This window comes from Mobula birostris, chromosome 3 (genome assembly GCF_030028105.1).
Source record: "Mobula birostris isolate sMobBir1 chromosome 3, sMobBir1.hap1, whole genome shotgun sequence".
NCBI classification, from domain to species: Eukaryota; Metazoa; Chordata; class Chondrichthyes; order Myliobatiformes; family Myliobatidae; genus Mobula; species Mobula birostris.
This window is the reverse complement of record NC_092372.1, coordinates 48934594-48956062: the sequence shown is the minus strand read 5'-3', so window position 1 is coordinate 48956062 and position 21469 is coordinate 48934594. Positions and strand designations below refer to the sequence as shown.

The 21469-nt window shown below is 41.6% G+C and overlaps 1 protein-coding gene across 1 annotated transcript in view; it reads right to left on the bottom strand.

Annotated features, from left to right (window-relative positions):
- Positions 1–21469, bottom strand: part of LOC140195023 (E3 ubiquitin-protein ligase RNF180-like) — a 176411-nt gene that overhangs the window by 783 nt on the left and 154159 nt on the right. The window contains exons 6-7 of the mRNA XM_072252595.1: positions 5400–5625; positions 449–600 (exon numbers count right to left, since the gene is read on the bottom strand). Coding sequence (XP_072108696.1) covers positions 506–600; positions 5400–5625 — 321 coding nt within the window. The 3' untranslated portion in view covers positions 449–505. The remainder of the gene's footprint in view (positions 1–448; positions 601–5399; positions 5626–21469) is intronic.

Below are 21469 nucleotides of genomic sequence, written 5' to 3'. Positions count from 1 at the left end.
CTCAACCTGCAAGACTTTTAATGAATCCTGCACAAGAACTAACGAGTCCCTCTGCACCTCCGATTTCTGAATTTGCTCCCCATTTGGAAAATAGTCTACACCTTTACATCTTCTACCAAAGTGCCTGACTAAATACTTTCCTACACTGTATTCCATATGCTTCTTCTTTACCCAGTCTCCTAATGTCTAAGTCCTTCTGCATTCTCCCTACTTTCTCAACACTACCTGCTCCCCCCCCCCCCGCCCCACAACCTAAAATTTGTATCATCAGCAAACACGGCCACAATGCCATCAATTCTGTCATCCAAATTATTAGCATATAATGTGAGAAGTGATCCCAACACTGACCCCTGCAGAGCACCACTAGTCACATGTCAACCTCTGAAGTAAATAGAGTGCTAATTAAAATGTCACTGAGTCCTCAGCTCAGTTTTGCTGTTGTCAGTACCTGTATGTTGAAGGGAAGCCACATTCCAAATGAGAGGGAGGGAAATGTCTCAGAGTTTCATCCAGGCTGTTGTTTAGCCTTGCAACAATGTTGTGAAGGAATGGGTGTGATTGGCAAAATAGCTTCATTTTCTTTTACGGCATTTTCATTGTCTGAGAAGATTAAGGCAGTAAACAGCTGGGACTTGTGAAGCTCAAGTTTAATCTGCAGTTTGTCCTAGCAGTAAGAGTCAACATCCTGATCAACTGAAAAGAAATCTGGCCATAGTTCACACTCCCAATATCAACTACCGACTTTTCGCTGAAGTTGAATGTGTTAGTAACATTGAGAGAAGACAAGGTGGACAACATGGTTAAATATGCATTCTTCATCTATACTCCTCATGCAGTAGTATACATGAAGAATGAACAGTTTGGATTGGCCAATTTAAAACCATACAAAACCAGCATTCAGGTCTTTCAAGTGGGGAGAAGTCAATTTAATATATAAAAAAGAAAAGTTCTTGCTATTTTTGTTACCCAAGGTTCTCGCTATACCACAATTGGCATCACAGTTAGGTAATTTTCTTTTAATGTGAAGGCTAAGCATTTTCAAGGTATTGGCTGTCTATTGTACATATCCATTTATTTAGGTCCAACCTTCTTGATTGTCAATCTATTCATTATCTTGCCTATTCCATCCCTCCATAAGCAACTTCCCATGGCTTTTACAACAACATCTGGCTGAACCTATGACCTCCAAAATCACTTCCAAGTCACACATTATCTGGACCTGGAGATATATATATAGGTTCCTCCAATCACATTAGATCAAAATCCCAGATCTACCCACCTAAGAGCATTGTGGGAGGACCTTTCCTTAAAAAAGTGCAAGGAGTCAAGAAAGCTGCTCCCCATCATGTACTTAAAGATCATTGGAAATATCCTTTAAATGAGGGTCACATCAGCAATACCCAATTCCCAAATGCAACTTTTCATTTTATATGCATCTACTTTCTTCCAGTTCTTTTCATACTATCCTTCTCTTGCTAATCATTTTAGGATTCATTTGACCACAAATGGCAAATGCAGAAGAAGATCAAACTAGCATTTATGTTACCATATTCTAATGACGAGTATGATTTAAAACATGAAATTAGGAGTGATTGATAAGGTTAATGGAACAATTGTTGTGAGATGGTGTGAAAGCTGTGGCAAGTCAAGGGTTAAGATAACCAGGCAAGTAAGGTCTTTTAAGGAACGCCTTTAAGAGCATAGCTTCCCTTTGCACAGCAGGGGGGCAGAACCATTTGGCTTACTGGGGCAAGATAAGGGACAATTACTTAACTAACTTCTAAGTATCATCACTTGATTGCTTGTAATTTCTAATGATTTTTTCACGTCAGTCATAAGAATGGTGATTAATCTTGCAAACAAGGAATTTGAACTCGCACAGTTTACCAAATGGTCATTATCCGTGTTGGTCAATTCTATATAATAAAAATGGCATTTCTCTGTTCAGACTTCAGAACAGTGTGGTGACAGGGGCCATACTGTTGCTCTGTGCACAAGTAAATAGGGTGTGATTGAGGAATGGGTGCAAAATTTCAGAGCCCAGTTAATCGGCAATGATAATGGGATTTGATAACCTTCCATAACCTTGACTGCACTTTTCTGCAGCACCACCTTCCTGATCTTGCAGTTTCATTTTTTGCAGTGACCTGTTCCCATGATCACTTGACTAGCTCCATGGATACTTCCCGTACTACTTGTGCAAAAAGGACTGCCCTGCTCCTTTCCACTTTGTTAACTGATTTTGCATCAGTCTTCACTCTGGAAGATACCAGCAATGTGCCAGAAATTCAAGAGCGTCAGGGGCAGAAATGAACATAGTCGCCCTTAATAAGAAAAGGGTGCTTGAGAAGCTGAAAGACCTGAAGGTGAATAAGTCACCTGGACTAGATTGACTACACCCCAGGGTGGAGAGATATTAATAATTATCTTTCAAGAATCACTCGATTCTGGAATGGTTCCAGAGGACTGGAAAATTGCAAATGTAACTCCACTCTTTAGGAAGTGAGGGAGACTAAAGATATGAGATTATAGGCCAGTTAGCCTGATTTCAGTGATTGTCCATTATTAGGGATGAGGTTTCGGAGCACAAGATAAAATATGCAGAAGTCAGCATGGAGAAATCATACCTGACAAAATCTGTTGAAATTCTTTGAGAAAATAAAACGCAGGATAAACAAAGGAGAGTGGGTGGATGTAGTGTACTTGGATTTTCAGTAGGCATTTGACAATGTGCCACACCTGAGGCTGCTAAACCAGATAGGAGCCCATTGTATTACAGGAAAGATACTAGCGTGGGTAGAAGATTGGCTGACTGACAAAGGGCAAAGAGTGGGAATAAAGAGGGCCCTTCCTAACTGACTGTTAGTGATTACTGGTGTGCTGCAGTGGTCGGTGCTGGGTCCACTTCTTTTCATATTATATGTCAATGATTTGGATGGTGGAATTGATGGCTTCGTGGCCAAGTTTGTGGACAATACAAAGATAGGTGGAGGGGCACGTAATATAAAGAGTCTGCAAAAGGAGCTGACAGGTTGGAAGAATAGGCAAAGAACTAGCAGATGGAACATCGAGAACAGCCCTCAAAGCTAGTTGGGTACTTGTATTATGATGGAAATAAACAGTGGAATGCTGATAATTCCATAACTTAAAGAAGCCCCTTCAATCACTATTTGTCAATCATGGCAAATCTTCAAGTGCAGATATTGTGAATGTTTATTTTGCAAGGAATTAAAATTCAAATGAAAATGCTACAATCAAGGAAGAACCTATGGCAGATATTCATTCAAAAGTTTAAATACATGTCATTTTGGATTAAATTACCTTTTAGATTAGATTAAATTTACTTGTCACATGTACATTAAAATATACGGTGAAATGCTTTGATTGTGTCAAATCCAATCAGTGAGCATTGTGCTGGGCAGAATGGCAAGTATCACCATGTTTCTGGTACCAACATAGCATGCCTCCAACCTACTAACCCCAACCCGTACATCTTTGTAATATGGGAGGAAAGCAGAGCACCCAGAGGAAACCCATGTAGTCAAGCAGATGTTCAAACTCTTTGCAAACAGTGGTGGGAACTTCAATCAGTGATTGCTGGCACTGTCAAACAATTGCACTAACCTCTATGCTACTGTGCTGCCCTTTTAAGATTAAAAAGATATTTTTAATCTTATGTAAACCTTCAGAAGTTTTTCAGTATCAGAGTTAATACTAAAATATTTTTTTGAGACTGAAGAAATCTTCCTCACAGACGACAATGAAATTGAAAATCCTTTACCCTCTCCTCTTCCCACCGCAGTCGTGGATTGCAAGGTACACACATGTAGCTGAAGAGAAGTGAGTATTCTGTATTCTGGTGGGAATAATATTTTACGGTATGAAGCATGTTGTAACAAAACAAATATTCCTGCTCTATTAAACTATCAGACCTGGGGAAGTAAAAATAATAGCAAACAAATAGCTCACAGGAATGTTCTCTAATGAGGTCAGAGGATTGTTGCAGCCCTTGAAGTAATCTATGACAATACAAATGGACATAAATGGAGAGACAATTGTTCTTTTGGCTTCGTGTAGGCAGACTATGAACTACCTGCAGGATGTAAAAGATATGAAAGAAATTATAAGCTTACTCCTAGGGTAACCTTTGCAGGAATGCAGAGAAGGGTCATTGTTCTGTTAACACAACTGAGCACCAGATGAAATATAGATTGATAAATTGGTAAATGTGGCTATTAAAGGCAAGCCTGTTGTTTACAAACTATCTTTAGAAGGATGTGATATTGATTGATTCAATCAAAGGGGTGCTTGCTATGATGCGATACTGACCAGAGGCAAGGTTTTATCTTAGATACAAGATGTGCTAACTAAATGCCTTGTACATTAGTCAAACAAATGCTCTTCTATGATTTGTAACCTTAGAACTGGATGATAGAAGGCGCATTAGTAATTCCCAGAGTATAAAAATTACTACAGAATTGTGATCATTAAATCAACTCAGAGTTCTGTATGTGGGTGTCTTCCTTGTCTGTGCACAAGCAAATCAGTGAACAAATAAATTTGTTTTGGCTGATTACTGTGAATGTGGAGTGCAACTAAACTGTCACAACATGTCTACAAACTCTCTTGTTAATTCAATAGCTTTTACTTTGTACAGGGACATGAGACAAGTAGTACTTATTCAACATGAACAGGGTGCTTGGCTTTTGAAATCATGGTATACCAAAATCAGATATTTCCTCTGTTCTTGCTTCTCTCTTTTCCAGCAATTATTGGGTTAAATTAATCCAATTTATGGTATGTTCAGTGATGGAGGTGGGGTTAAACAACCACCTGTTGGAGGAAGCTTTATCTGCCTTCCACTACTACATGATGGTGTCATTATTATTTTCAGTCTCCTCAAACAAAGGATAAGTTGATTTAAAAATCCACTAAAATTATTTTTATTTGTGATGGACCAAATCAAGTTGCTTGTCAATTGGTTCTATAAACTCATAACTAACATGGTAGTTTCAGATTATTCTAATATTTCCAAATTCTTTAATATATTTGAATTCTTTAACCTTATTTTGCCTGAATATTCTGGCAAATAGGAACCATAAATACATGTACTCATACAATATACTTACACTGATGGATCAGACCAGAAGACCAGAAGATTCTCAACGTGAATATCCGTTCAATTTTAGGGACATAAGAAAGAAAAGATTCTCTTGCAGACTGCACAGTGTAAGGCAAAAAAATTCTCTGTGGGCTTCTTCCACCTACTTTGACAGAAAGGCTACAAACCAACATTTAAGCTATTTTCCGTGATTTAAATGGTTGTGATATTGGCATGAAAGTATTTATCAAAATCTTTTTGTCACAGAAGACCTATCCATATCCTTATATTTGTGTACCTGTTTGAAAAAACACTCTTGTGATGATGGTACGACACAAAGGGCATGGCGTACTTGTCGGGTTGTCTTTTGCAAGGCTCCGAAGACAAGGTTCACAAAAGATGTGATGACATGGGTAGCACATGTAAGGACTGAAGAAAATATCCAGACAAACAGCACAGATGTAGCCTTCCTTTTCCCACTTAATTTCATCATCATCTGAAGTGGTCAGATTTGAACTGGAAGCCTGAAAACAAAACATTTTCTTTTAAACTCAGAATCCACATTTTCCTGAGCACACACAGAAAAGGTTAGCTAAATAACATTCTATCAAAAATAAAATTACCAGGCATAGTACAGTAGACTTGCTTTATATAAAGAAGCATTTAGCTAAACAGGTGATCTGGGATAAATTATTTTGCTTTGTTAGTTGATTGAAAAATCAAAATGACCACCTCCTGATGACGAGGTCAAACTCCCATAAACCAAGTACTTATTGCAACCATGTACACAACAGAAAATATGGAGCAAATCCAGAATCAGGCTAGAAAATGCTTTATCTTTGGTATGCCATTTTAATTGACAAGAGGTTATTCCTATCAGATGCTGGGAAATTATTCAATGAAGAAAATTTAAACTTGTTCAATGAAGAAGATCCCCTATGCACAAGGCAGATTCTGACTGATCTGCCTTGTGTATAGGAACTCTTTGACATATACAAACTGTGGCCACTTTATTAGAAACAGGAGTGGAATCGGGTGTGGTTTTCTGCTGCTGTAGCCTATCTACTTCAAGGTGCGATGGGTTGTGTGTTCAGAGATGCTCTTCTGCACACCACTACTGTAACACTTGGTTATTTGAGTTACTGTTGTCTTCCTGTCAACTTAAGTAGTCTGACCAATCTCCTCTGACCTCTTATTAACAAGGTGTTTTCATCCACAGAGCTGAAAGTTCAAAGTAAATTTATTACCAAAGTACATGTATGTCACAACACACAACCCTGAGATTAATTTTCTCGCACACAATCACAGTAAATACAAGAAACACAATAGAATCAATGAAAGACTGCACCCAACAGGATGGCCAACAACTAATATGCCCAAAAAAATATAAACTACAAATACAAAGAAAGGGAGTGAAAAAAGAAATAATAAATAAATAAGCAATAAGTATTGAGAATATGAGATCAAGAGTCGTTGAAAGTGAGTCAATAGGTTGTGGGAACAATTCAGTTACTGTGAGAGTGAAGTTGAGTGGTTATCCCCTTTGATTCAAGAGCCTGATTGTTTAGGGGTACTAACTGTTCTTCAACCTGGTACGTTCTTCCTGACGGCAGTAGTGAGAAAAGAGAGAGGCCTGGATGGTGAGGTTTTTGATGATGGATGATGCTTTCCTACGACAGCATTCTGTGCAGATGCCCTTGAAAGGAACTGCCACTCATTGGATGTTTTTTGTTTATCACACTATTCTAGGTAAACTTCAGAGACTGTTGTGTGTGAAAATCCCAGGAGATCAGCAGTTTCTGAGATACTCAAACCACCTCGTCTGGCACAAACAATCATTTCATGGTCAAAGTCACTGAGATCATATTTCTTCCCCATTCTGATGATTTGGTCTGAACTACAGCTGAACCTCTTGACCATTCCTGCATGCTTTTATGCACTGAGTTGCTGCCACATAATTGACTGATTAAATGTTAGTATTAATGAGTAGGTGTACCTAATAACATAGCCACTGAGTGTATAGTGGCTGAGTTGTGCAGCACAGAGCGATGACAAAAATAAACTTTCAAGCATAAAAGGCGGTTGTTGTCACTGTGGTGGCCAAAGATGAACTATCTGACCTAATCTGTTTCACAATCTTTTGGCCTATTGGAATATCTCATCCCAATCGTTCCCTGACATCTAGAATTTTTAAATGCAAAGGTTCTAATCTTTACCATTCTTTCAGGGAGCAAGTTCCAAACACCCAGTGAGTGACAGAAAATAACTCTCTAATTCTTCTGCAATTGCTTTACATGTATGCCCTCTGATTAATGACCTACCTGTTATTCTGTCCATGTCCATTATATTTTTATACTTTTTAATTAAATCATCCCTCAGCAACTTCTGTATCAAAGAAGAGCCAGCCTTTTAATGTTTCTCACAGCTCCAGTTCTGTGAGCAATATTCTTATAAATCTTTTCTGTGCCCTCTTGCTTGCTAGCACTTCTTGCAATGTGATGGCAGACCTATAAACAGTATGGTAGTTGTGATCTATCCTGCAGTCTAATATTAATATAACTTCCTGCTGATGTCGGTGCCTACATTCCCCCCAGCGCTAATGCTAAGGAGGCACTCTGTGAACTGTATGGGGCTATTAGCGAACTGCAGAACGCACACCCTGATGGACTCTTTATTGTCGCCGGAGATTTCAACCACGCAAACCTTAAGTCAGTGCTCCCCAGATTCCATCAGACCATGGACTTTGCGACGAGAGGGGAGAAGGCGTTGGACCTTGTTTACACAAACATTCCCGACGTGTACCAGCAGAGCCCCGCCCCCACCTCAGTTACTCAGGCCACATCTCTGTTATGCTAATCCCAGCATAGAGACCGCTCCTCAGGCGCTCCAGACCAGTTCAGAAGCAGGTGAAAACCTGGCCAGCAGGAGCCATCTCTGCTCTTCAAGACTGCTTTGAGCACACTGACTGGCACATGTTCAGGGAGGCTGCAACTGATGGCGACTCTACCAACTTAGAGGAGAACATGGCATCAGTGACTAGCTACATCAGCAAGTGCATTGATGACGTCACTGTAGCCAAGGCCATCACTACATGTGCTAACCAGAAGCCATGAATGACCGCGAAGGTGCGTGCGCTGCTGAGGACCCGAGACTCTGCCTTCAAAACAGGTGACCAGGCAGCCCTAACAACAGCGAGGGCCAAACTGTCCCGGGCCATCAGAGAGGCAAAGCATGCACATGCCCAGTGAATCCACAGCCACTTCCAGGACAGCAGCGACACGCGGCGCATGTGGAAGGGCATTCAGGACATCACCAATTACAAGACAACACCACCTGCCTGTGCTGGTGATGCCTCCCTCCCAGGTGCATTGAACAACTTCTACGCTCGTTTTGAGGCAGAAAATGACGTGGCGGCAAGGAAGACCACCCCTCCTCCAAACAACCTGGTGCTGTGCTTTACCGTGGCCGATGTGAGGAGAACCCTGTGCAGGGTCAACCCACGGAAGGCTGCTGAACCAGACAATATTCCTGGCAGAGTGCTTAGAGGATGTGCAGACCAGCTAACTGAGATTCTCACTGGCATCTTCAATATCTCCCTGAGCAGCGCCGTCATTCCTACACGCTTCAAGGCCGCCACCATCGTCCCTGTGTCGAAGAAGTCTTCAGTGTCCTGCCTCAACGACTATCATCCCGTCGCACTCACATCCATCATCATGAAGTGTTTCAAGAGGCTCGTCATGAGGCACATCAAGACCCTGCTGCCCCCCTCACTGGACCCCCTGCAGTTCGCGTACCGTCCCATCCGTTCAACAGACGACGCCATTGCCATCACCCTCCACCTGGCCCTAACCCACCTGGACAAAAAAGACTCGTACGTTCGAATGCTGTTCATAGATTTCAGTTCAGCATTCAACACAATCATTCCTCAGAAACTGACTGGAAAGCTGAGCCTACTGGGCCTGAACACCTCCCTCTACAACTGGATCCTAGACTTCCTGACTGGGAGACCTCAGTCAGTCCGGATCAGGAGCAGCATCTCCAACACCATCACACTGAGCACGGGGCCCCCCAGGGTTGTGTGCTCAGTCCACTGCTGTTCACTCTGCTGACCCACGACTGTGTTGCACCAGACAGCTCAAATCACATCATCAAGTTCGCCAATGACACAACCGTGGTGGGTCTGATCAGCAAGAACGACGAGTCAGCATACAGAGAGGAGGTGCAGCGGCTAACAGACTGGTGCAGAGCCAACAACCCTGTCTCTGAATATGGACAAAACAAAAGAAATGGTTGTTGACTTCAGGAGGACATGGAACGACCACTCTCCACTGATAATCGACGACTCCTCCGTAGAGATCGTTAAGAGCACCAAATTTCTTGGTGTTCACCTGGCAGAAAATCTCACCTGGTCTCTCAACACCAGCTCCATAGCAAAGAAAGCCCAGCAGCATTTCTACTTTCTGCGAAGGCTGAGAAAAGTCCATCTCCCAGCCCCCCCTCACCCCATCCTCACCACATTCTACTGAGGTTGTATTGAGAGCATCCTGAGCATCTGCATCACTGCCTGGTTCAGAAATTGCACCATCTCGGATCACAAGACCCTGCAGCAGATAGTGAGGTCAGCTGAGAAGATCATCAGGGTCTCTCTTCCCGCCATTACAGACATTTACACCACATGCTGCATCCATAAAGCAAACAGCATTATGAAGGACCCCATGCACCCCTCATACAAACTCTTCTCCCTCCTGCCATCTGGCAGAAGGCACCGAAGTATTTGGGATCTCACGACCAGACTATGTAACAGTTTCTTCCCCCAGGTCATCAGACTCCTCAATACCCAGAGCCTGGACTGACACCAACCTACTGCCCTCCACTGTGCATAATGTCTTGTTTATTATTTATTGTAATGCCTGCACTGTTTTGTGCATTTTATGCAGTCCTGGGTAGGTCTGTAGTCGAGTATAGTTTTTGTGTTGTTTTAACGTAGTTCAGTGTAGTTTTTGTATTGTTCATATAGCACCATGGTCCTGAGAAACGATGTCTTGTTTTTACTGTGTACCGTACCAGCAGTTATAGTCGAAATGACAATAAAAAGTGACTTGACTTGACTTGATATGTTCTAAGTCTCAGCTAATAAAGGGAATTGTACAAACATCTTGCTAAAAGGGAAATGAAAGCTTAAGGCAGACATCAATAGTTTTGGAGGTTGATTTGGTGAAAGGTATGACTGGGAATGTATTCTTCATTGGAGGATTCTAGACCTCCTAGTTTCAACTCATGGGGCAAAAGCCATTTCTCTCGCTCCATGTTATCAGAGCAGCAATGAAATCTTGCCTTATAGAACACAGAACAGAATAGCACAGTACAGTCTCTTCTCTCCACAATGTGGAGCTGACCTTTAACATACTCTAAAATCAACATAATCTTCTCTTCTACATAGCCCTCCATTTTTCTTTCATCTTGTGCCTATCTAAGAGTCTCTTACCTGCCTCTACCGCCACCCCCGGCAGTGTGTTCCACGCACTCACCAATCTCTGTGACAAAAACCTACCTCTGACATCACCCTCTATACTTTCATCCAATCACCTTAAAATTATGCCTCCTCATACTAGCCATTTCTGCCCTGGTTAAAAGGTAGGGCTGTCCACTCTATTTATGCTTATCAACTTACACACCTCTCTCAAGTCATCTGTAATTCTCAACACACAAAATGCTGGAGGAACTCAGCAGGTCAGGCAACATCTATGGAGAGAACTAAAAAGTCAATATTTTAGGTCAAAACTTCACAAGAGGATTCTTATCCTCCTTTACTCCAAACAGAATAGCTCTAGCTCACTCAACTGTTCCTCAAAAAACATGTTCTCTAATCTCGGCAGCATTCTGGTAAATGTCCTTGGCTCCCTCCCTAAAGCTTCCACCTCCTTCTTATAATGAAGTGACCAGTAGTGAACACAATACCAACACACCATACACCTTCTTAACCATCCTATCAACTTTCATGGCAACTTTGCAGGGTGTATGGACATGGAGCCCAAGATCCCTCTCTTCCTCCACACTGCTAAGAATCCTGCCATTCACCTTGTACTCTGCCTTCAATTCCGACCTTCCAAAGCATATCATTTCACATCTTTTCAAATTGAACTCCATCTGCCACTTCTCAGCCCAGCTCTTCATCCTGTCATGTCCTGTTGTAACCTACGACAACTTTCTACAGTATCTACAACACTACCAATCTTCATTTTATTTCAGGATGAAAAGTGTGCTAAGGTTATAATCATGCTTTAGATAAACTGTTATTCCTAATAATTTGTACGTAGAAGGACAGTAATTGCCACTTTTCAGCCAAGGGAATTAACCTCAAATTTAGCACTAAAACAGTTTACAGCCTGTCTTTTCTGGTTCAAATTAGTTCAGGCAAAAAGGCTCTTTTCCTAAATGAAATGAGATTGGGTTATCAGAAGTCAGTTCCCTGAAGGCACAAACCTCCAGCTAAGAACACTTTTAAGGCCCAATTAACAGAAGGGAGGCTACACAGTGCCATGTAGAAATGTTTTTTTAGTAATTAATAGTCGTAAAATATGGTAGAGATTTATGCACAAAGCAGAGTTGAGTATTATTAGCAACAAAACACATTAAACCCAGAAACATGGTTATTTTATGATCTACATGTTCGACTTGAGGTGTAGATAGAGCATTCTTACATAATAGTACATAATGCAATTTTGATCCTGTACACCAAGTGGGCTAATGCAGAAAGCACATAAAGCATGCAGGGGAGAAATCAAACCTTATGCAATGCCCACTTAAGGCTTCCCTTGTGAATTTGCTTCATGTTGATGAAATTAGCACTCAGTGAGAGCCGCATACAGAAAAGCAGGTCTGAACAACTAGTACAATCATTGCACTGGAGCTATTTAAAGGGATCAATTACTTGCAGTTGCCAGGGGAGTCATTTGGAGCTGAGCTCACTGCCAGATACTGTTACTAGAATTCTTGGAGGAACATTTGTTGAATCTTTAGGTGAAAGTTGCTTTTTTAAAGATATTGGAATAGTTTATTGGAGTAGGTATTCCACACTTAAACATTCTGAGGATAAATGCTTCTAAGACTTTTTAAGGCAGTGGAGGCAGAGATTTGTCAATCTGTAATTTATCATCATTGAGTTCCCCCCACAATCAAAAACCCGAGAGTCACCGTTGATCAGGAGGTCATCTAGACCTCCTCACCATCAATTCCGATGGGCAATAAATACCATTCTTGTTAGCAATGTCCAGTTCCCAAAAGAATACAGAAAAGTTGTGACTTATCATCTTTTAAGGTAAATCAGGATTAGCAACAAATTCTGATTAAGCCATAACATCAAATGATGTCATACCAATGAATAACACAATATCTGTCTTCCATAAAAGGCACATATCGTAACCCCTCTTTAATGATCAAACCAATACTAGTTTTTGCACAAAGCATGAAAGTCAGAATTAAGGAAATTAACATTTTGTATCTTTAATCAAGAGAAACAACCCTGGTGTCTTGTCTTCATTTTGTCTTCCATGAGCCTTTGTGTGTCTTATTCGCCACTGCAGTCCTTCCATCGTATTGCCACCAGCTGGTGGCGGTTATTCCCAAGAATATATCGTTTTGGATTCTGTTGAAGAGGCAGACCTAACAGAGGAGGACCACAGTGAACGAGACTCTGGCATTCTGCCCAGTGCCAAAATCAAGAGAGCAAGAAGAAATGTGGTAGTTATAGGGGACTCCATCGAAAGGGGGACGGACAAGAGATTCTGTGAGCCGGACAAGGATACCCGGATGGTGTGTTGCCTCCCTGGTGCCAAGGTACGGGATGTCTCAGATCGAGTCCAGAGTATTCTGAGGAGAGAGGGCAAGCAGCTGGAAGTCTTGGTACATGTTGGTACCAATGACATAGACAGAAAAAGAGAGGAGGTCCTGAAGAAAGATTACTGGGAGCTAGGAAGAAAATTGAAAAGCTGGACCTCCAGAGTAATAATATCAGGACTGCTGCCTGAGCTGCACGCTAATGATGGTAAGAATAGCAAAATTAAGCGGATGAATGTGTGGCTAAGTAATTGGTGCAGGGGGCAGGGTTTCAAATTCTTGAATCATTGGGATCTATTTTGGGGAAGGTATGACTTGTACAAAAAAGATGGATTACACCTGAACTCAAAAGGTACTAATATCCTGGCGGGATTGTTTAATATAGCTGTTAGGGAGGGTTTAAACTAAGTTGGCAAGGGGAAGGAAACCAAGGTGTTAGGATCGAGGAAGAGGAAAATAGAAATAAGTCAAAAATACTGTGCAGCAAAGATGGTAAGAAGGACAGGCCGGTGAATATACAGGATAATTTGCTGCAAAATAGAAATAAGCACAAGTGGCAACAGGTACCGATCTAAATGTACTGTACTTAAATGCACGCAGCATTAGAAATAAAGTGGATGACCTTGCTGCACAGCTGCAGGTTAAAAGGTATGACATTGTGGCCATCACTGAGTCATGGCTGAATGATGGATGTGATTGGGAGCTGAATATCCCAGGATACACAGTGTACAGGAAGGTAGGTAAAGGGGGTGGTGTGGCCCTGATGGTAAGTAATGATATCAAATCAATAGAAAGAAGGGACATAGGATCAGAAGAGGTAGAATCCTTATGGGTAGAATTAAGAAATGGCAAGGGTAAAAAGATACTAATAGCAGTTATACACAGGCCTCCAAACAGCAGTCAGGATGTGGACTACAAGTTGCAGCTGGAAATAGAAAAAGTGTGTCAGAAGGACAATGTCAAGATAATTATGGGGGATTTTAATATGAAAGTGGATTGGGAAAGTCAGGAAGGTAATGGATCTCAGGAGAGGGAGTTTGTAGAATGCCTACAGGATGGCTTTTTGGAGCAACTTGTCCAGAAGCCCACCAGGGGACCGGCTGTTTTGGATTGGGTGCTGCGTAACGAACCTGAGACGATTAGAGAGCTGAAGATAAAGGAACCTCTTGGAAGTAGTGATCATAATATGATTGAGTTCAGTTTCAAATTTGAAAAGGAGAAGCTGGTATCAGGTGTATCGATATTTCAATGGAACAGGGGAAAATACAGTGGTATGAGAGAGGAACTGGCCCAAGTCGATTGGAAAAGTAAACTAAATGGAGGGACGGCAGAGCAGAATTGGATGAAATTCCTACAAGAAATAAGGAAAATGCAGGAAAAATATATTCCAAGAAAAAAGAAAATCATGAATGGAAAAATGGCACAAATGTGGCTAACGAGAGAGGTTAAGGCAAAAATAAAAGCAAAAGAAACGGCGTACGAGGAAGCAAAACATAGTGGGAAAAAAGAGGACTGGAAGACCTTTAAAAACTTACAGAAAGAAACTAAGAAAGTCATTAGGAAAGAAAAGATGAATTATGAAAGGAAGTTGGCGATTAAGATAAAAAAGGATACTAAGAGTTTTTTTAAATATATGAAGAGTAAAAGAGTGACAAGGGTAGATATGGGACCGATTGAAAATGATGCTGGAGTAATTATAATAGATAACAAAGAGATGGCGAGGAACTGAATGAGTATTTTGCATCAGTCTTCACAGTGGAAGACATGAGCAATGTGCCTGAAAGCCAGAGGTATCAGAGAATAGAATTAGGTACAGTCAAGATAACTAGAGAGAAAGTGCTTGGGGAGCTAAGTGGACTAAGAATAGATAAGTCTCCCGGCCCGGATGAGGTGCACCCAAGGGTTCTGAAGGAGGTGGCTTTGGAGATGGTGAAAGGATTGGAAATGATCTTCCAGGAATCAATAGACTCTGGCGTGGTTCCAGAGGACTGGAAGGTCGCAAATGTAGTTCCACTATTTAAGAAGGGGGCAGCAAAAAGAAAATTACAGACCTATTAGTCTGACATCAGTGGTTGGAAAGAGATTGGAGTCAATCCTCAAGGACGAGGTTATGAAATACCTCAAGGTGCATGACAAGATAGACCAAAGCCAGCATGGTTTCATGAAGGGAAGATCCTGCCTTACCAACTTACTGGAATTTTTTGAGATAATCTCGAATAAGATTGACAAGGGAGAGGCTGTGGATGTTGTGTATTTGGATTTTCAAAAGGCCTTCGATAAGGTGCCGCATATGAGGCTGCTTAATAAGATGAGAGCCCATGGAATTATAGGAAAGATATTGAAATGGGCGGAGCATTGGCTGATAGGCAGAAAGCAAAGGGTGGGAATAAAGGGATCCTATGCTGATTGGTTGCCGGTTACTAGTGGTGTTCCGCAGAGGTCGGTTTTGGGGCCGCTTCTTATTACGATGTATATCGATGATTTGGATTATGGATTAAATGGTTTTGTGGCCAAGTTTGCGGATGACACCAAGATAGGTGGAGGAGCAGGAAATGTTGAAGAAACAGAAAGGTTGCAGAGAGACTTAGTCAGTTTAGGAGGGTGGGCAAAGAAATGGCAGATGAGATACAACGTTGACAAATGTACGGTTGTACATTTCGGAAGCAGAAATAATCGGGCAGATTATTATTTAGATGGGGAGAAAATTCAAAAATCGGAAGTGCAAAGGGACTTGGGGGTCCTCGTGCAGGATACCCTAAAGGTTAACCACCAAGTTGGATCGGCGGTAAGGAAAGTGAATGCTATGTTGGCATTCATTTCAAGAGGAATAGTGTATAAGAGTAAGGAGGTGTTGATGAGGCTCTATGGGGCATTAGTGAGACCTCATTTGGAATACTGTGTGCAGGTTTGGGCCCCCTATCTTAGAAAGGATATACTGATGTTGGAGAGAGTTCAGAGAAGATTTACGAGGATGATTCCTGGAATGCAGGGGCTAACATATGAGGAGCGTTTGTCAGCTCTTGGATTGTATTCATTAGAGTATAGAAGAATGAGAGGGGATCTCATAGAAACGTTTCGAATGTTGAAAGGGTTGGACAGAGTAGATGTGGAAAGGTTGTTTCCCTTGGTGGGTGAGTCCAGGACAAGAGGCCATAGTCTTAGAACTAGAGGGTACACAGTTAAAACAGAGATGAGGAGAAATTTTTTTAGCCAGAGGGTCGTGGATTTGTGGAATTCGTTGCCACATATGGTTGTGGAGGCCCGATCATTGAGGGTGTTTAAGGAGGAAATTGACAGGTATCTAATTAGTCAGCGTATCAAGGGATATGGGGAAAAAGCTGGAAATTGGAACTAGATGGGTGAATAGTTTAGCTCATGGGGGAGCTGCGGAGCAGACTCGATGGGCCGAATGGCCTACTTCTGCTCCTTTGTCTTGTGACCTTGTGAATGCTGAGATAGCTTTTAAAAGTGAAATGGACAGCTTGGTTTTACTATGAGTGGTAGCAGATTGTACTCATTACCGACAGGCAATTGTGAGGTTAGTATTGGAAAGGCAATGCAGGGAACATGAACACTGTCAACAAGAGAAAGAGTGGCCAATTCATTCTCCGTGGAATCTATCACCACCACTTTGGGGCAGAGTATCTGGTAAAGTGACTGCTGGAATGCAATGATACCCGCAAAACATCAGTCCAAGCATTCTGTGCAACACTCATGCATTTTCCCTTTGTTATGAAGAGTGACATCAACTGTAAATCATTGTCAAGTTTGTAAGTGTTGATAGTAACTGACCATCATTTAGGTGGTGAAAGATCAATTACGCAGAGTACAGGAAAGGTATGTTCCTATTGTAAGGAACGACGGGGACGGAGAGAGAAGAGAACCTTGAATGTCCGGAGAGGTAATGAATCCAGTTAAGAAAGAAAAGTATGGACTTCCGGGGTCGAGTATGGAGTGAGTTGGTGCGTGTGAGTGCGGTTCCCGATTTTTATTGAAAATCTACCTGTTTATCTTTGCCGTATGCTTGAGATAACTGGATATTTACCATTGTGAACAACGCGGGACATAGCTGGACATTGAAATGGCAAGTAGAATGTACCTTCGAAGTAAAACTGGGGAAAAAGATAGCGAAGCCTCGAGCAAGAAGGCGGATGTTACAGTAATGGCACCGTTGCACGCTGCTGGAGCTGGACCCGGACCTGCGCTACCCGATGACTTGGAGAGGCTTCGTTTAGTACTTATTACTGACATGACGCAAGCGGTGCATTCTGCCCTAAAAAGAGAACTTGAAGATGCTTTATCACCAGTGACTGCTACCATGGAACAAATTATGTCTGCTTACGAGACACACGACGAACGCATTCGTGGGGTTGAAGATGGCCTGAATGATTACAGTGACCTGACTGGTGAGCGCCGAAGCCGCCATTGCAGCATTGCAGAGCGAAATCGCAGTTCTGAAGGGAAAGCTAGATGACCTCGAAAATCGGTCGGGGAGATCCAATTTGAGAGTGGTCGGCATTCCTGAAAATTTGGAAGGTTCGGACCCTGTTAAATTTATGACCGAGTTTTTTGACGAAGTGCTGGGGACAGATTTTTTCCCAAGTCCTCTTGTACTTTCGCGTGCTCACCGAGTCGGACGTAAACCATCCGGTGTCTCTGGAGCCAAGCAAACGAGACCAAGAATGTTCCTGGTTTGCTTTCACTCCTTTCAAGATAAGCAACGCATCATCAATAGACGGAAGCAGGAGCTGTATTTCCGTGGACACCGCGTGTTTTTTTATGAAGATTTTAGTGCGGAGCTGGGTAAAAAACGAGCAGCTTTCAAGGAGGTGAAATCCCTGCTTTACGGGAAAGGGGTCAGGTTTGGCCTCTTCTATCCTGCCCAGCTCCGGGTCATACATGAAGGTAAAAAGCATTATTTCGATACACCAGAGGCGGCCAAAGAGTTTTACCATTCGCGCTGGGGAGAAGAAGAACGAGAAGAGCAATGACTTTTTTTTTAAGGTTATTCATGCAGCATGGAAGGGGTCTTATGCTGAAGCAAACTGTTAATTTTCACAATCCACTTCTTTGTTCATTTTTTCCAGTTTAATTTGTGGAACGCGATCGGGTCGAACTGCTATGCTGCCGAAACTGATTAACAAAAACTTTCAACCAGCAAAATGTAAACATTTGGGATTTATATCTCGGGTGTTTAAGTTGCCCAGTGTGTGTGTTTTTTTTTGTTTTTAATGCTTAGCTCGACCTGTGTCATCTTTAGCCTATATGTTATATTAAAGGTAGTATAAGTGATAGGATAAATTTTAAGGAGGGGAGCCACCCTAGATTAGATTGAAAGTTGGGTTGTATGGGGAACACCTTGGAAGTTTTTTGTTGGGTACTGCCTGCGATCATCCTCAATTGGGGAGGTAGATCTAGGTTTCGGGGGTTAATTGGGTTTTTTTGTTTGTGTAAAGGAGTGGGGGGAGTGTTTTGGGGGATTACCATGGCAGTTTATTCTTTTGTGTGTTTCGGATTGATCAGACTTTCTTTTCATTGTGCGTTATTGTGTGCAATTTATACCCTTGCACTGTTTTGGATTGTAGGCCCTGTGTGCCTTTTGATATGGTTAACGTGAGTGCTGCTGATGGAGGCCACCCTGTGAGGTTTATTTCTTGGAATGTAAAGGGGCTCAATGGTCCGGTTAAAAGAGCTAAAGTTTTCTCTCATCTGAAACAATTAAAAGCAGATATACTATTTCTACAAGAGACACATTTAAGAGTGGAGGACCATAATAGACTTCGCAAAGCATGGATTAGTCAGGTTTTTCATTCCAGATTTAACAGTAGGTCCAGGGGGGTGGCAATATTAATCACCAAAAGAATGCAGTTCACACCATCTGATGTAATCAGTGATCCTAATGGTCGCTTTATTATAGTCTCTGGCTCTCTCTTTCAGGTACCTGTTATTTTGGTAAATGTTTATGCTCCTAATTGGGACGATGTCCAATTTGCAAATAAGGTTTTGTCATTAATACCTAACCTGAATACACATAAGCTAATCTTTTCCGGAGATTTGAACTGTGCTATTGACCCACTGCTTGATAGGTCTTGCCCTAGGGGAACATTTTCTGGTATGGCAAAGGCCTTCTCGATGTTTATGCAACAAAATGGTTATATGGATCCTTGGAGATTTTTGAATCCATCAGTTAGGCAATTCTCTTTCTTCTCTCATGTTCACCACTCCTATTCCAGACTAGACTATTTCTTTATAGATGATACCTACGATTAGACAAATTGAATACACTGCTATAGTTATATCTGATCACTCGTTCGTGAAACTGGACCTATGTTTTCCTTTAAACGTTAGAGAACGGCCTCTGTGGAGACTTAACCCCCTTTTGCTTTCTAATGAGAAATTTTGTAGTTATATATCGGCTAACATTGACACATTCTTCGAGACTAACAAAACTGAGTCGGTATCGTACTCTTTACTTTGGGAAACTTTAAAAGCTTCCTTGAGGGGTCAAATAATATCTTATATTTCACATGCCAATAAAGAGCGTAGAAAGGAAATGTAAGTGTTATTGAAATCTATTTGGGACCTGGATAGAAAATACTCTGAGGCACCCACTGCGGAATTATACAAAAGCCGGGTTGATTTGCAAGCGAAGTTTAATCTTCTATCTACAAACCTATCAGAACAATTAATTCTTAAGACACGTGGCCTCTATTATGAATATGGTGACAAGGCGAGCCGGCTTATGGCTCATCAGTTGAAACGTCAAGCTGCATCACGACTTATTCCCCAGGTAAGAGACATGCACCAGAACTTGACAAGCAATCCAAAAGAGATTAATAACATCTTTGCAACTTTTTATTCCTCTCTGTATGCCTCAGGGTTCCCCTCAGATAAAACAAATATGGAACGTTTTTTAGATAATTTGGAAATACCAACTCTTGAACCAGAGGAGTTGGAGAACCTAGATCGGGCTCTTGGGCAGGAAGAGATTAATAATGCCATTATGGCTATGCAGAGTGGTAAGTCCCCAGGTCCTGATGGTTATCCAATAGAATTTTATAAGAAATTTAAGGATAAGCTCACACCGGTCCTTCTAGAAGTGTTTCAGGAATCTTTGGAGAATGGCTCCTTACCCCCTTTTCTTTCACAGGCAGCTATTTCACTACTTCTTAAAAAGGACAAGGACCTGACTCAATGTGGATCATATCGCCCCATCTCACTTTTGAATGTAGATGTGAAAATTTTGGCTAAAGTGCTTGCATGTCGTTTAGAACATCCCCTTCCCAAGATAACTTCAGATGATCAAACAGGTTTTATTAAAAATCGCTATTCTTTTTTTAATATCCATCGACTGGCTGATGTGGTTTATTCACCGAGTGATTCTCCAAATCCAGAGGTTGTTATCGCCTTGGACGCGGAGAAGGCATTTGATAGAGTGGAATGGGTATACTTATTTAGTGTTTTGGAGAAATTTGGATTTGGCAGAATATTTATAGCTTGGGTTAAGCTATTATACCACTCGCCTTTAGCGTGTATACAGACAAATTATTTTCGATCTGACTATTTCCCATTAACATGTGGCACTCGCCAAGGCTGCCCACTGTCCCCTCTTCTTTTTGCAATCGCAATTGAGCCTCTTTCTATTGCAATTAAGTCAACTACATTATTTCAAGGTGTTAGAAGAGGGGACATGGAACACCGTGTTTCCCTATATGCTGATGACCTCTTACTTTATGTTAGCGACCCTATAGGTAGTAGTCCTGCTATTGTGTCATTATTAGATCAATTTGGAGCCTTCTCTGGCTATAAACTGAACTTTCAAAAAAGCAAATGCTTTCCCATTAATAACTTGGCCCTACAGATCCGACAGGAATCCTTGCCCTTTCCTTTATCTCAAGATGGTTTTGTATACCTAGGAATACATATTACTCGCTCTTTTACGTCTCTGTTTGAAGCTAACTACAGGCCTCAGGTTAGCCAAGTGAAGGCTGATTTCGAGAGATGGCGCAGATTACCCCTTACTATAGCTGGGAGAATTCAGTCAGTGAAAATGACTATACTTCCTAGATTTCTCTATTTGTTTCAGTGTTTGCCAGTTTTCTTATCTAAGTTATTTTTTAAATCAGTTGATCAAGCTATAACCTCCTTTATTTGGGAAAATAAGGTCCCAAGGGTTAATAAGCACATTCTTCAAAGAGGTCGTGACGTAGGTGGAATGGGTCTTCCCAGCTTTATTCATTATTACTGGGCATCGAACATTCAAAAAGTATTATTTTGGCTTCACCGGCCAGATATAATCTGATGCCTGCTTGAGTCACGGTCTTGCCACTCCTCGTCTCTCCCAGCTTTGGTGTATTCTTCCTTACCATTGAAATCCTCTCAATTCACATCTAACCCGGTCGTGCTCTCCACCCTCAAAATTTTTAATCAATTTCGCTGCCACTATAAGTTCATATCAGCTTCAGTTTTGGGCCCCATTCATAAAAACCATTTATTTCCTCCCTCCACATTCAATTCAGCTTTTAGACAATG